Genomic DNA, 16,336 nt, shown 5'->3' with positions numbered 1-16,336 from the left:
GGGGCAAGTCCCAATCAAGTTCCGGGCGGGTCCCGGGCAGTTCCCGGTAGGGTCCCAAGCGGTTCTTGGTCAAGTCCCAAGCGGGTTTCGGTCAAGTCCTTACGGGTCCTGGGCGTGTCTTGGCATGGTCCGTTGATTTTAGAATGGGATGCTCAAAGTCGAAAAATGGTTTATAGTTTCAAAAATTAAAAAAGAATTTTCGGTCGAGAAAATATTTTCCGTTGACTATTATTTTACATCACGCCAAACACCTAAAAATACGTAAAATATTTTCTGTAAATCATTTTACGGCGAAACAAACGGAGTCTAGCTTACTTGTGTTTCTTATTATCAATTCTATTATGTCGCAGTCGTTTTTTCAGACAGTCCGTCCACTAAACTACCTCCATAGTCATTGCTACCTCGCTTATCAGACATTGCAGTAGCGTTTTTCTTTGACGGCTTCGATTTAGTTATTATCAATTCTATGCTGTCGCAGTCGTCTTCTTGTTTTTTTTTACTTGCATTGTAATGTTTGATTTAGGGTCTTGTTGGGTTGCCCACTCCCCTTCCAATGTCCCCTGTCACGTGTTATTTCGGAGATTAGAATCTCGTACACAATCATGCAAACGGCGTTTTGGAATTTCTTCAAAGGGTTTACTTTGTTACGTGGTGGCAAAAGAATTCTCATGCGTTTGAAAAGGTTGCTTGATAATTCTTACTTGTGGATTAAGATTCATAATCAACAAATAATTATTCCAAAAAGCAAAAGACGGCCCCATTGCAGCAAATTGAATAGAAGTAGCTTTTTTCCTCTTTTTATTATTCTTATTATTTATTATCTTTTCTTGCATTAGCAAGAAAAAAGAAAAGAAGAGAAATGAAGAAATAGAAAAAAGTAGTTAAAAAAAAAATATTTAAAATCTTATTGAATACAATGAACATTGAGCAATTGAAACAAACAATTGCAAGAGATTTTGGTCCGTCTTTAAAACTCTAAGAGCATCTCTAGCAGTCATTGTAAATTAGCTTTTAAGTTAAATTTAATTATTATGTCATATTTTCTTGCTCCAACAATCATTGTAAAATAGCGTTTTTTTTCTTACAAAGAATTGTACAGAAAAAATAATAGCTAAAATAGTGAATTGTACTTTTTCAATAGCTAAACTAGCCACCATTGTTGGAGGTGTTCTGTTTGGTTGATAAAGTCCACCTCGATCTCTTTCCCATTATATTTAGAGAGAGATGATAAAAGAACAAGATAGGCAAAACAATGATTGGTGAAGGCAAGCAACCATGGGTGAAGAAAACCCTCATGTTTCACCCGTGAAAAAATGTTGCCAAACAAGGGGGCAAAATGATTGGAAATTGACCCAAATACAAATGTTCCCCAATCACCTTTCCTAGATGACTGAGATATTTTGGGTCTGCCATGGCCTATGGGCTATGACCTATGAGCTATCAAGAAGGGCAAAGGCTGTCAGGCATGTGGGGGAGAGATGAATATGAATGAGTGGATGATCAGAATGGAACAAAACCTGGCGTGCAAGGGAAGGTATCAATGACTCATTATATTCGATTCTCTCCCATTCCTTTTGTCTGCACACGATTCACAAAGTTGGCTGTTAAATTCCAAGAACCCTAAACTGTTTACCCAAATTAACAATATTAATTAAATAATTTCATTTCATTTTTTAAGTTTTTAAAAGAGTTTTGAGTTTATTATGCTTGTGTGAACAATGAAAAATTCTTAGTGATTTTTCTCAAATACACTTTACATGAGTTTTTATTATTTTTGAAACCATGTTAATGGAATTAAAATTTAAAATCAAGGATACTTGCTACATAATTATTCCTTATTTCTTTATTTACTTCCTCTTTCTTTCTTTTTTTACATTTTTTTTTTTTTATTCCAACTTTAGGAATTCTTCCAAGTGGAAATAACCAGGTACTTTTGGAGGACAAAGTAAATGGTATTGTCGGGTTGGGAAAGGAAATGTTTATCTACATGACCCAATGGTCCAAACAGCACAATTATGCAGAAAGATGTTGCTTTACTAAATGAGGAATCCAACCTTTTTTGTTTTTACTACCATGTATAATTGTTATACATGTTGGTGATAGGTTCATCAATTTCTACTTTCCAAAATCAAGCCAATCAGATCCAAGTGGCCAGTTAAATAGGGAAAAGAAATTCAACACTTTTAAATCGAAAATCCATAGTGAATTTCGGATTACAAGGAATTCCCTGTAATTGTGAGAAGCCTCCAATGGAGTCCACTTATCCGAATAGGTGTTCGGCTGCCCGAGCAAGTGCACATGGAGTCCGCCTGCCCGAGTAGATGTTCGGGCAGTCGAGCAAGACTCCATTGGGGTCTTTCACAATTGCAAGGACACCAATCCCCTTGTCCACAACTTGAAAAAAAAAATATATATATTCACATTGTTTGGATGTCTTGTTGGTCTTTGATATAAATCAACTTTCACTAATACCTTTCATTGATGATAAGAGTGACGAAATTTCCTGCAATAACAAGTTTACTGAGGTCCCAATTGATTGGGTGGAAATGTTTTCTTGGGCATATTAATCATTCCTAACATGCCATGAACAAGACCTGGGGAAGAATCCAGACAATAGTAAGCCCAACAGACATGGACGAAAAGAAGGAAACATAATAAACTCAAATGATAAAAGGATAAGGTGAACCTGAGCTGGAATTGACAAATAACATCCCTTGTGGGGCAGAAAGCCAATCAGCCAATCTTCCTGGTTTTATATCACAAGCTTTGAGCAGCAAATCAGAGCAGCAACTGTTTTGGATGCAGCAATTTTGTCAGAAAAAAATTGGCAAAGCCTTTCTCTGAAGAGTCTTGGACAATTATACTTACATAAGTTGAAACAACAAATAGGGTAGCTTGGCATGCGTGGTCCACAAAGAACTGCAATCTTGCAAATGCAAAAGGCCTCTGATAAAAAGTAGGCATCGTGAAGCCTCCCCACCCCAGTGAGTTAAAACACTTGGGAAAAGAATGTAACTGAGATGGAGCTGACTAGCTACCTTCTGAACACTGTGCAAGGGCCAAACAACCTTTGTGTCTTGCTTGTAAAGTGCCTGCAACCAATGCAACAAGTTATGGTAAAAGAACAATCATACTTATGACAGTTGTACTCAGTGAACCAATTAACAGTACATATCTTAGAACATGAAATGTGTGGCTAAAAAAAATAAAAAACAAGAGTACTCCCCATGATGGAAAAATCGTACAACTTCAGTGTTCATATAACAAGGCCACTCAGGATGAAGACTAATGGAATTTTTTTCATTGATTGCAACCAATTAGCAATCAGATTATGGTCCAGAAATGTAAATTTTGAACCAAAAAACAAAAAATACAACATATGAGGCAGTATAAAGGTTACAAGATAAAAAAAAAAAAAAACACAGACAGAAAAAATGAAAAAGGAACATACAGCAGATAGTTTAATATATCATAAATAAGAAAGCTGTAACATATTTCATGAATAAGCTTCAATACTAACGCATCACTGTCATCAGATCTATTGTCTAAACAATTTGTGTTAGATTCAAAGGAACTGACCTGCTCATGCAGATATGCTCACCAAATTTTCAGCACTATGGAGAAATTTATTTCCAGTTGGAGGTATATCATATATACATCCGACAAGCTCCGATTGTCTTGTTAACTGAACTAAACATTCATAAATTTGTCTACATTGAGGGTGTGAATTGTCCCGGACAATAAACTCATTAACAATGCCATTCACCTCAATTGAGCTACAACCTGGAGTCTTCTCTACTCCTCTCTCAATCATCATCTTCCTCACATTCCTAGCCTCCTCCCACATATTTGCTTCTCCATACATATTCGCAAGCAAAACATAAATTCCACTGTCATTGGGATCCAACTCAAGAAGCTTCGAAGCTGCCCTTTCTCCCATCATAACATTCCCATGAATGCGACAAGCAAAGAAAAATGCACCCCAAACCACAGCATCTGCTTCCATTGGCATGCTTTTAATAAGCTCTTCTGCCTCTTCCAGAAGACCAGCCCTACCTAGAAGGTCCACCATGCAGGAGTAGTGCTTGAGCTTGGGGAAAAGATTGAACTTGGAACTCATTTGAGCAAAATACTTACGACCCTCTTCCACCAGTCCTCCATGGCAACAAGCGGATAAGACCCCAAGAAATGTGATCTCATCTGGCACCAAACCAATGTCTATCATTTCTAGGAAGTAAGATATGGCATCATGTGCATTCCCATGAAGGGCTAAGCCACAGATAACAGCTGTCCAAGTCAGTGAGTTTCTTTGTGGCATCTCCCGGAAAACCTGGAGAGCCTTTGTGATGTTCCCACACTTGGTATACATGTCAACTAGAGCAGTTCCTAAGGAAACATTTACAAAGAGATTGTGTTTTTCTATGTAATGGTGGATCCATATTCCAACATCAAGCGCTCCAAGTTGTGAGCAGGCAGATAAGCAGTTAACCATGGTCACCTCATTAGGATTTGTATTACTAGCTTGCATTTCATGAAACAAAGACAAAGCCTCCTTGCTGCGCTTGGCTTGAACATAACCACCAATTATCGCATTCCATGGAAAAACATCCTTTTCTGGCATCTGATAGAAGAGCTCCCGTGCAATATCCAGAAACCCAAGTTTGGCATATCCAACGATCATTGTAGTCCAAGAGACAATTGTTCTCTTTGCCATGCTATCAAACATTGTTTGAGCCTCTTCAAGATTCCCACACTTCATATACATGTCCATAAGCGCATTAGAAAGTGGAAGTGTCAAATTCACCCCATTTTCCACAATATACCGATGAAATTCTCTCCCAAGATTCAAATTCTCTAGCTGAGCACAAGAAGAAATCACCCCAATCATCGTAATCTCATCTGGCTTCACTCTCTCCGCCTCCATTTCTCGATAAAGCCTTAATGCCTCGGATGCCAACCCACTCCTAACATAACCATTGATTAAAGAATTCCAAGAGACCAAATCTCTTACACAACCTTCATCAAACACCTTACGTGCCACCTCCAATTCTCCACGTGAAACCAACATATGAATCACTGCATTGTGCACGTATATATCCGAATCAAAACCCAACTTTAACACATGCCCAAGAATCTCATTCCCAATCAATTTCAACGATAAACTAGCACAAACTTTCAGCAACAAAGGGTAAGTATAATTGTCCGGCCTCGACCCACCATTTCGCAACATTCCCTTGTACAACACAACCGATTTTTCCGGGTTTTCGCTGTCGGAATACCCTCTAATAGCAGTATTCCAAGAAAACACATTTGGGTCATGCGCGTTATACAAAATCCTGATGCAATAATCAAGATTTCGCCTCTCTGAGATCGCGCAAAAGGCAATTAGCCGGCTTAAGGCAAACCCATCTGAGAACAAGCCCGTGAGGACCATTTGGGCTTGGATTTGCTTCAACTGGGAAAGAGATTTGCATTGTTCTAAGAGGGAGAGGAGTGGATTGGTTCGAACAAGACTGTGGGTTGTGTTCCAGTTGGAGGGCCTTTCTCTGTGGGGTGAGAGGGAGCGAGTGTGGAGGAGAGCAGAGGAGAGAAGAGGGTCCAAAAGTGGGTTTGGGAGGAAACGCAGAGATCTGATCATCACTCATCAGGGTTTGAGTGCGTGCATTTGTGGCTGGTCTGGCGGGAAAACAAAGAGCGGTGGGATTCTCCGGAAATTATCGTGGCGACGATTAGGATTGGCAAAGGCGACAACTTTGGAGCTCAACAAGTTTGGTAATGATGAGGTTTATTACGTCGACCAAAGCAGATGTTAAAAAAATAATAATAATAAAAATAAAAATTACCCCACACCTTCAAATGGACGTGTTCTCTTTGTTTTACAAATTCACATGAAATAGAAAGAATTATATTTATTTTATACAATCAGGGATCGTGGGAACAAAAATCCCTCAAAAAAGAAACAATTCTCGGGAGTAAAACTCCCCTAAACCAAGTTATTCAAGTGAGTAAAATATGGATCCTAAGAAACTGAACTAAGAAAGATTTTCATCAACATCTATAGGTATAAGGGCAGGAGATGTCTGTTCATCTTAATTAGGCCCCACCAGAACCATACTTCTTGCCCAACATGATCACCTGAAGCTTGTCGTAACCTGCAAGAGCACCGGCACCGGCCATGCCACGAAGGATATTTGCACCAGCTCCCTTAAAGAGAGATTTAGGCCCTTCACTCTTAACGATTCGAGAGAATGCATCAAAGGAGCTCTTGTACTTGACAGCTTCACCAGATGTCATCATCATTCTTCTACGGACAGTGTCTAATGGATAGGAAGCAACGCCAGCACCATTTGTGATAACCCAACCAAGAGCAAAGCTAGCGAAGAAACTATCCTGAAATCATTAAGAAATGATATCAGATGAAAATGCTCAACAACAAATCCAACAATCATTCACGTTATACTTGTGCTGAAAGCAATATAGTATAAGGCCATATCAAATAGTTGAGATAGAACATCATGGTTCATCTGAATTTCTGAAAAACATGTCATCAAGTTTCAATGGTCAAGGACGATGCTAATCACAAACAGCAGAATCTATGAACGCTAAGCAACTAGTAAAAGCACAGACTGCATTATCACATAACAAGGACAGATAAAATGAATCCCAAGTAATCCTAACCTGCATCTTTCCAGTCAGAAGCACTGGCTTCAAAGAGTCATACACTCCAAAGTATAAACCCCTGTACACAATGCTGCCAACACAAGAAACGTTGAAGCCACGGTAAAGCCCAGCAATACCATCAGATCGGAGAGTCTTCCTGTAGACATCAATCAAGCCATTGAATTGCCTCCCTCCTCCCTTCGTCGTAGCCTTGGCATCATTTGCAAGACGGGTTCGTGCATAATCCAAAGAGTAGACAAAGATCGAGGAAGAGGCACCAGCAGCACCACCAGAAGCCAAGTTACCAGCGAACCATTTCCAGTAGCCATCCCTGTCTTTCTTGAAGTTAAACAGCTTCTTGAAGTAATCTTTGAAAGCAAAGTTCAAGGCCTGGAGGAGAATTAAAAATAAAAAATAAAAAAAACTAATGAAATAAGCACACTGCCATAAGATCAAAAGGACTTATCACAAAATGGAAGTGCTAGCAAAATAAGAAATGACAAACCTGTGTAGGGAAGTAACGGATGACGTTAGCGGTGTTCCCTCTCCACAATGATCCAAAACCCTCTTCTTTAATTGTTCGGCTGAAACAATCTCCAATTCCCTTGTAGGGTTCGGATAGCCGACCAGCCTTGATCATCTCATCCTGGTTCTGGATCAAGAGCTTCACACGCTCCATTGGAGCAGCAGCAGTTTTGGACACAGCAGCAGAAACTCCACCCATAAGAAAATCAGTAGCAAAGCCGGCAAAGCCTTTCTCTTGTGGGGCTTGGACAAACACAGGCGAGGCTGCAAGAGGTACCACTGGCAAATTGTGGGTAGCTCGGCACGCCTGAGTCATGGGATACTGCAATCCCTCGTTGGAGTAATTTCCATATGCAAAATGCCTCTGATACAGAGCAGCCCCATTGCGGTTTTGAACATCTTGGGAAAGGCTGGAACTGACATGGAACTGGCCAGCAAACTTTTGCATGACATTTGGGTACTGGTGCCTCTCTGCCATCACTTTTTGCAATTAAAAAACCTGCAAGCCATGCCAATATATAGAGGTCAGAGAGGACCAACTTAAGAAAACAACACACCCAGAATGTACCAGAGAGTCACAAATCACAAAATGGTTGAAACAGTGTACAGACAGATCGTAGGAGAGAGAAGAACAAGTAATAAAATTAATCATGCAAAGCATAACTAAAGCAGGTTAGTAGCTCACCAACAACTCTCAAAAACAGAGAAAATTGAAATGTAATTTTCATTTACAACTACGAAATAGGTCTGTATTCTGTCTATATGGAAAATCTAACTGCATTTTAGTGGCCAAATGCTTTAAAAAGTTCACAGAGGAGATCGTATGAGTAATAAAAATAATCATACGACAAAGCAGCTTAAAAGAGTTAATAGAGCTCTCAGGAACAGAGAGGATTGAAATGTTTTCATTTATAATTAAAATTTCTCAAACTGCACTTTAGAACAGCATGCAACTAATTAACAAAAACGAGAGTAATCTATTCAGTTCATTTCTGTATATATACCGTTCCATTCTATTTTTCTTTTCTAATTCTTAATTTTGGTCAGGTCACCTCTTGCATTTAGGCTTGCAGACATATCATTTTACCACTTGACAATACAAGGAGATTCAGTAATGAATGCCCATACCCAACTATTGTCTATAACTAACCAATTCATCTATAATGCAAATGGTCGAAAATGTTAGAGCCAAAACATCACAGAAGGCCAGAAATGAGAAAACCCAGCTGACAATGTGTTCTTAATAGAAAACAGTCAGCAGTCATGATAAATTAGCTCAATTGAAAAATCACATCAAAACTGATTTTTCTACAAGGTCTCACGTCTTAGCTAATAGGACAAAAAGTATACAACCCCAAAAACAAAATTTAATTAGAGCCCCTTTCCCGGGTTTACAACAAAAATGTAACAAGAATTCCATTACAGCAACACAGATAACTAGCCAAAACTTCAGCTAAACCATACACAGTACTTAAAGAAACAGACAAAATCATAAACCCTTAGACATACACTAACAGACATAGAAACCGGCCGATCCGGTCGGCGCTAAAAAAAAGATATTTTCAGAGAGACAGAGAGAGAGAGAGACAGAGACAGTATGATTGGATCCAAGGGATCTATCACAAGAAATCAGAAAAAATAACTAAAGAAAAGAAAATATAATGATCACTTCAAGGGATCAAGCCTCCTATTCTTACATTAAGCAAAGGTAATTTTCCTTTTGATGAATTTGCCATACACAATCTACAGCTTTTATAAGGGAAAAATTTAGTTAAATATGGAAATACGAATTCAAGAGTATCACTACGTACAAAAAATGAATTTTTTTTTTTCTGAGGTGGTCAGACACGTAACTTGCAAGAAAACAGTCTCTAGAAGAAAATTAACTTAAGGACCACGTCAAGCATAGGGACCAAGCAAAGAGAGGATTCTAGAGACCTCAAGAATCCTATCAGTGTACCAGCTGGCCTTTGTTCCAGGAGAGTGGAAGGAAGAGAGGCAATGAAAGAGTTTGCCACCACCACTGACCGATGGGGTTTGCGTGTTTTCTTATCTTATGACATTACTTGGAAACTTTCCTTTTTTGGCCTGTGATAATTGTGATTCCATTTGTTTGTGCGGCCTCTTTGCTTTGACAATGAATCCTGGTTCCCAGGAAAGACTTTTTTTTGGTGTACTTTAATTCTTTTACCAAATTTTTTTTTTTAAAAAAAATTGGACCGTGGATGTGGCTGACAGTTTGTTTCATCTGGTGGGTGGAGGATCGGACGGTGGTGAATGATCCATTGACTTGCTATTTGGTGGTGACCACTGACCGATGTGGTTTGTGTGTTTTGATATTACTTGGAAGAGTCTGCTATGCGGCTGCCAAAATTTGGCAGCATAGCGTACGACAAGTATTAAAAAAAAAAAATTTAAGAAAATTTTTGTTTTTTTTTTTTTTTGGTTAAATTTTTATGAGTTAATATTTAGTTTCTAATGCCTACAAACTTATTTTTGGATTTAAAACTAAAACTTAAGAGTAGAAGGTAAACCTATTAGAGATGGTATCACCTAAAAGGGATTTGATCATCCTAAATTTGACATTAATACCTCAAATTTAGTGTTAATATCTTAAATTTGGATTCTCTTTTAATATCTCTCTTCTTCAATTTTTTTAAAAAAAAATCAAAAAAAAAAAAAAAAAAATAGATGTCTGACGCTTGAGTCAGCCAAAATTCATTTTAAGTGATACCATCTTTAAAGGGTTAATCTTTTACCCTTAAGTTTTAGTTTTAAATCTAAAAATAAGTTTGAAGACATTAAAAACTAAATATTAACTCATAAAAAATTAACAAAAAAAAATAACAAATTTTATTATTATTATTATTTTATTAATATTTGTCCTACGTTAGGCCAAAATCGCAGGACTCAACTTGGCATGTGATTGTTTGTGCGGCCAACTTTGACTTGACAATGAATCCTGGTTCCTAAGAAAGACTTTTTTTTGGGTGTACTTTAATTTCTTTTACCAATTTATTTATTTTTTTATTGGAGGGGAAGTAACTTTTTAAACTTAATTTATTAAATTGATAAATAGATGTTTTATTAATTCTATTAAAAATACGTGTGAAAATCAAATAATCGAAAGACGAAAAAAAATTCTCGGAAGAAAATTTTGTTCTTTGTTCTTTTATTTTTCTCTTTCTTTGTTCTTTTATTTTTCATGTTCAATTTAATAAGAGTAATGCTAACTTACAAATAACTAAATAAATAAACAAACATAAGTAATGCTAAAAAAATACACTTTTATCTCATCTTGTTGACGCAACAAATAACGCTAGACCTAAAATACTGTGACAAAAGTAATGTTACTCTTCATACTCATTTTATATCGGCTAATATTACGTGTTTTAAGTGATGTTTCATTTAAAAAAAATGAAAGTCACTTAAAAACACAGAATATCAACTGATATGAAATGAGTATTATAAATGTTGCAGTAAAGCTTTTACAGAATTCTTGAGAGTGAAAATTCAAAAGGGAACAATTATAATTGCATATGAATCAAAAACCAATAAAGTGAAATCACAACCGCTTTAACAATCAGGGATCATGGGAACAAAAATCCCTTATAAAGGAAACAATTCTCGGGAGTAAAACTCCTCTAAACCAAGTTATTCAAGTGAGTAAAAAATGGATCCTAAGAAACTGAACTCAGAAAGATTTTCATCAACATCTATAGGTATAGGGGCAAGAGATGTCTGTTCATCTTAATTAGGCCCCACCAGAACCATACTTCTTGCCCAACACGATCACCTGAAGCTTGTCATAACCTGCAAGAACACCGGCACCGGCAATGGCACGAAGGATATTTGCACCAGCTCCCTTAAAGAGAGATTTAGGCCCTTCATTCTTAAGGATTTGAGAGAATGCATCAAAGGAGCTCTTGTACTTGACAGCTTCACCAGATGTCATCATCATTCTTCTACGGACAGTGTCAATTGGATAGGAAGCAAGGCCAGCACCATTTGTGATAACCCAACCAAGAGCAAAGCTAGCGAAGAAACTATCCTGAAATCATTAAGAAATGATATCAGATGAAAATGCTCAACAACAAATCCAACAATCATTCACGTTATACTTGTGCTGAAAGCAATATAGAATAAGGCCATATCAAATAGTTGAGATAGAACATCATGGTTCATCTGAATTTCTGAAAAACATGTCATCAAGTTTCAACGGTCAAGGACGATGCTAATCACAAACAGCAGAATCTATGAATGCTAAGCAACTAGTAAAATCACAGACTGCATTATCACATAACAAGGACAGATAAAATGAATCCCAAGTAATCCTAACCTGCATCTTTCCAGTCAGAAGCACTGGCTTCAAAGAGTCATACATTCCAAAGTATAAACCCCTGTACACAATGATGCCAACACAAGAAATGTTGAAGCCACGGTAAAGGCCAGCAATACCATCAGATCGGAGAGTCTTCCTGTAGACATCAATCAAGCCATTGAATTGCCTCCCTCCTCCCTTCTTCGCAGCCTTGGCATCATTTGCAAGACGGGTTCGTGCATAATCCAAAGAGTAGACAAAGAGCAGGGAAGAGGCACCAGCAGCACCACCAGAAGCCAAGTTACCTGCGAACCATTTCCAGTAGCCATCCCTGTCTTTCTTGAAGTTAAACAGCCTCTTGAAGTAATCTTTGAAAGCAAAGTTCAAGGCCTGGAGGAGAAAAAAACAAAAAAAAAAAACAAAATAATGAAATAAGCACACTGCCAAAAGATCAAAAGGACTTATCACAAAATGGAAGTGCTAGCAACATAAGAAATGACAAACCTGTGTGGGGAAGTAACGGATGACATTAGCGGTGTTCCCTCTCCACAATGATCCAAAACCCTCTTCTTTAATTGTTCGGCTGAAACAATCTCCAATTCCCTTGTAGGGTTCGGATAGCCGACCAGCCTTGATCATCTCATCCTGGTTCTGGATCAAGAGCTTCACACGCTCAATTGGAGCAGCAGCAGTTTTGGACACAGCAGCAGAAACTCCACCCATAAGAAAATCAGTAGCGAAGCCGGCAAAGCCTTTCTCTTGTGGGGCTTGGACAAACACAGGTGAGGCTGCAAGAGGTACCAATGGCAAATTGTGGGTAGCTCGGCACGCCTGAGTCATGGGATACTGCAATCCCTCGTTGGAGTAATTTCCATATGCAAAATGCCTCTGATACAGAGCAGCCCCATTGCGGTTTTGAACATCTTGGGAAAGGCTGGAACTTACATGGAACTGGCCAGCAAACTTTTGCATGACATTTGGGTACTGGTGCCTCTCTGCCATCACTTTTTGCAATTAAAAAACCTGCAAGGCATGCCAATACATAGAGGTCAGAGAGGACCAACTTAAGAAAACAACACACCCAGAATGTCCCAGAGAGTCACAAATCACAAAATGGTTGAAACAGTGTACAGACAGATCGTAGGAGAAAGAAGAACAAGTAATAAAATTAATCATGCAAAGCACAACTAAAGCAGGTTAGTAGCTCACCAACAACTCTCAAAAACAGAGAAAATTGAAATGTAATTTTTCATTTACAACTACGAAATAGGTCTGTATTCTGTCTATATGGAAAATCTAACTGCATTTTAGTGACAAAATGCTTTAAAAAGTTCACAGAGGAGATCGTATGAGTAATAAAAATAATCATACGACAAAGCAGCTTAAAAGAGTTAATAGATCAGCAATAGCTCTCAGGAACAGAGAGGATTGAAATGTTTTCATTTATAATTAAAATTTCTCAAACTGCACTTTAGAACAGCATGCAACTAATTAACAAAAACGAGGGTAATCTCTTCAGTTCATTTCTGTATATATACCGTTACATTCTATTTATCTTTTCTAATTCTTAATTTTGGTCAGGTCACCTCTTGCATTTAGGCTTGCAGACATATCATTTTTTTCTTGTTTTTTTGACAAATAAAAAAATATCTTACCCAAAGGTCAACTGTGAAATCTTGTACCACTTGACAATACAAGGAGATTCAGTAATGAATGCCCATACCCAACTATTTTCTATAACTAACCAATTCATCTATAATGCAAATGGTCGAAAATGTTAGAGCCAAAACATCACAGAAGGCCAGAAATGAGAAAACCCAGCTGACAATGTGTTCTTAATAGAAAACAGTCAGCAGTCATGATAAATTAGCTCAATTGAAAAATCACATCCAAACTGATTTTTCTACAAGGTCTCACGTCTTAACTAATAGGACAAAAAGTATACAACCCGAAAAACAAAATTTAATTAGACCATCCACGAAGTAAAAATGCATCAGCCATCATACCCATCACACCCAGATCTAAGCTTCACAAACTAAACTCCTTTTCACAATAAAAAATCAACGATTACTCCATCAAAATCCAAGCAACAACAAAAATCAAACTGAAGTTTGATTGGAACCCAAATCATTGTCAATGGATCTATCCAACCCAAATGTTGTAACTTTATTAATGAGCCACAGATCCATTATAAAAAGAGCAACAATCATATCCATAGATCTAGTTAAACTAACCTGGAAAATGATATCCAAAGACTTGAAAATTCAAAAACAAAGCAGGAAGACAATGAATGAAACAGATCTGAGAAAACCCAGTAACAAAAGATAGAGATCTGAAGGCGCTTTTCCGGGTTTACAACAAAAATGTAACAAGAATTCCATACAGCAACACAGACAACTAGCCAAAACTTCAGCTAACCATACAAAGTTAAAGAAACAGACAAAACCATAAACCCTTAGACATACACTAACAGACATAGAAACCGGCCGATCCGGTCGGCGCTATAAAAAGATATTATCACACAGAGAGAGAGAGAGAGAGAGAGAGAGGAGAGTACCAGTTGGCCTTTGTTCTCGGAGAATGGAAGGAAGAGAGGCGATGAAAGAGGGTTTGAGAGGGTTTTATAAACTGAAAGACGTTGAAATTTTTTTACGTGGGGATTGCTCGAGTGTAAATTGGGTACATTGGTTTTGGTAGTACATGGGGATTAGTTGCCGTGGATGTGACTGACAGTTTGTTTCATCTAGTGGGTGGATCAGACCGTGGTGGATGATCCATTGACTTGCTGTTTGGCGGTGACCGATGTGGTTTGTGTGTTTTCTTATGACATTACTTGGAAACTTCCCTTCTTTGGCATGTGATTCCATTTGTTTCCTAGGAAAGACTTTTTTTTTTGGTGTACTTTAATTTCTTTTACCATTTTTTTAAAAAAAAAATTGCAAGGGAAGAAACTTTTTTTTTAATTTAATTTATTAAATTGATAAAAAAAAAAAATTACAGTACGTAAATGTTTTATTGATTCTATTAAAAATACATGTGAAAATCACATAATCTAAAAACAAATGCTTGTTTAACAGATTCACTTAAAAATAAATAAATTAATAAGAGTAATGCTAACTTACAAATAACTAAATAAATAAACAAAAGTAATGCTAAAAAATACACTTTTATCTCATCTTGTTGACGCAACAAATAACGTTAGACTCAAAATACTGTGACAAAAGTAATGCTACCCTTTACACTCATTTCACATCAGCTAATGATGCGTGTTTTAAGTGATTTTTTATTTAAAGAAAATGGAAGTCACTTAAGAACACGACATATCAGCCCATATGAAATTAGTATTATAAATGAACGCGAAGAATAGCATATGATTTTTTTTTTCTTTTCTTCTCAATAATTCAATATTTGTAGGGATCATAACTTTTTGATTAAAGTAATTGTGAACAAGTCACAACAATGCATGTTGCATGCTGAATAAATAGCAAGACACCTTTTGTTCCACTTACTTTAATTTATGTTGCCTCTATTATATGCTCTTAATTAATTTTGTCAAAAATACTCAAAAGTTAAGATAAAGAAAGCATATTGGTTGTGATTTGTGGCTGCCAAATAAAGAAAAAGCCGACAAATGGAACATAATCTGCGCCACAATTTAGGTACCACATTAGGCATTAAAGTAAATTCATCTTAATCATAAATTCATCTTAATCATTAATTAATTAATTATTGTTAAGATTTTACCGTTTAAGTTAAATAGATAAATTATAATTAAAGATCTTCCCTTTTAATACCCAGCTCTCAGATACAATCCAAAAGATCCCTCTTTTGCGTTTCCATACATTGCCAAACACCTCCACATTCCATTTCTTCAAATCCAATTTCAAGGCCTTCAATTTACACACCAGCACATTAAGACATCCAACATGTTTTCATTTTTTTTTTTTTTTTTTTGACATGTCTGCACGAGAGGGTGAAGGGAGATTCGAACTAGTGACCTCCACTTTATTAGATGTTGTCCCAACCAATTGAACATGTTTTCACATACTCCACAAAACCCTGTGTTTTCAACCATATGTTTTCAAACTTAAAATACCTACTAACCCTACCTGACACACCACAATCCAACATCAAAGGAAAATGATCCAATAGGATTATAGGGAGTCTACTATGAAAGACATCATGAAATTGTTATTTGCATTTTCAGAGGGAATAAACCGATCAATTTTAGACTATGACTGAAAGTCACGATTCCGACCTACAATTAAGGGGATGCCCATGGGAACAGAATCATCTCCAGTTCATTTGAACTGGATAATAGCCAGTTAATTATATTTAAAGGGTATTTTTATTTTTTCACTTTTTGATGGAACAAAAATATTTTTTCAATATAACTAACTACCCAGTTCAAATGAAATGGAGAGAATTCTATTCCATACCATGAGGCCCCCAATCAAAAACAAAATCCAAAAAGTCCAACATAATTGATATTTGTCTCGAATTACTTGATCTTTCTCATAGAGAACGAATAACATTAAAAGCACCTCCAATACACCACGTCAACTCCCACCAACTCATCTCAAAGACAGTTCATGTCAACATCATCATTTAGACCATACACTCCTGCACATTCAAAATTATCAGTAGCACTTCTAAAAGCTACCAAAAATTTCTCCACACAATCGTCAATCTTCTCCACCACCTGCCTATCTCACATTAACAAAATCCCTCTTGATGCCCCCTCTTGACCCCAAATATGTCCAGTCCACATGTTGGCAACCCATAAACTACGAATCACCTCCCTTAAAATATACTCCAATTCTATCTATT

General features: G+C 37.1%; 3 protein-coding genes across 6 annotated transcripts; all 3 read right to left on the bottom strand.

Annotated features, from left to right (window-relative positions):
- Positions 1-2,125: 2,125 nt before the first annotated feature.
- LOC132164121 (pentatricopeptide repeat-containing protein At2g22410, mitochondrial) lies at positions 2,126-5,764 on the bottom strand. The gene is made up of 4 exons (XM_059574545.1): positions 3,580-5,764; positions 2,869-3,092; positions 2,687-2,790; positions 2,126-2,594 (listed from the first exon to the last, which is right to left on the bottom strand). Exon 1 carries the CDS (start codon positions 5,636-5,638, stop codon positions 3,584-3,586), a length of 2,055 nt encoding a protein of 684 aa, XP_059430528.1. The 5' UTR covers positions 5,639-5,764; the 3' UTR covers positions 2,126-2,594; positions 2,687-2,790; positions 2,869-3,092; positions 3,580-3,583.
- Positions 5,765-5,863: 99 nt separating this feature from the next.
- On the bottom strand, positions 5,864-9,056 carry LOC132163839 (ADP,ATP carrier protein, mitochondrial-like). 3 transcript variants are annotated; one of them, XM_059574223.1, is made up of 4 exons: positions 9,040-9,056; positions 7,166-7,684; positions 6,679-7,050; positions 5,864-6,390 (listed from the first exon to the last, which is right to left on the bottom strand). In XM_059574223.1, exons 2-4 carry the CDS (start codon positions 7,661-7,663, stop codon positions 6,094-6,096), a joined length of 1,167 nt encoding a protein of 388 aa, XP_059430206.1. In that variant the 5' UTR covers positions 7,664-7,684; positions 9,040-9,056; the 3' UTR covers positions 5,864-6,093. The 3 variants fall into 3 exon arrangements, with proteins under 3 accessions (XP_059430206.1, XP_059430205.1, XP_059430204.1); XM_059574222.1 differs by lacking the exon at positions 9,040-9,056 and adding an exon at positions 8,883-8,923; XM_059574221.1 differs by lacking the exon at positions 9,040-9,056 and having other exon boundaries at positions 7,166-7,866.
- Positions 9,057-10,691: 1,635 nt separating this feature from the next.
- LOC132163392 (ADP,ATP carrier protein, mitochondrial) lies at positions 10,692-14,159 on the bottom strand. 2 transcript variants are annotated; one of them, XM_059573672.1, is made up of 4 exons: positions 14,064-14,159; positions 12,011-12,529; positions 11,525-11,896; positions 10,692-11,236 (listed from the first exon to the last, which is right to left on the bottom strand). In XM_059573672.1, exons 2-4 carry the CDS (start codon positions 12,506-12,508, stop codon positions 10,940-10,942), a joined length of 1,167 nt encoding a protein of 388 aa, XP_059429655.1. In that variant the 5' UTR covers positions 12,509-12,529; positions 14,064-14,159; the 3' UTR covers positions 10,692-10,939. The 2 variants fall into 2 exon arrangements, with proteins under 2 accessions (XP_059429655.1, XP_059429656.1); XM_059573673.1 differs by lacking the exon at positions 14,064-14,159 and adding an exon at positions 13,741-13,835.
- Between the last annotated feature and the right edge of the window lie 2,177 nt (positions 14,160-16,336).

The sequence above is a fragment of the Corylus avellana genome, chromosome ca10 (assembly GCF_901000735.1).
Source record: "Corylus avellana chromosome ca10, CavTom2PMs-1.0".
NCBI classification, from domain to species: Eukaryota; Viridiplantae; Streptophyta; class Magnoliopsida; order Fagales; family Betulaceae; genus Corylus; species Corylus avellana.
The sequence above is the reverse complement of the archived record's forward strand: the minus strand, read 5'-3'. Positions and strand labels throughout refer to the sequence as shown.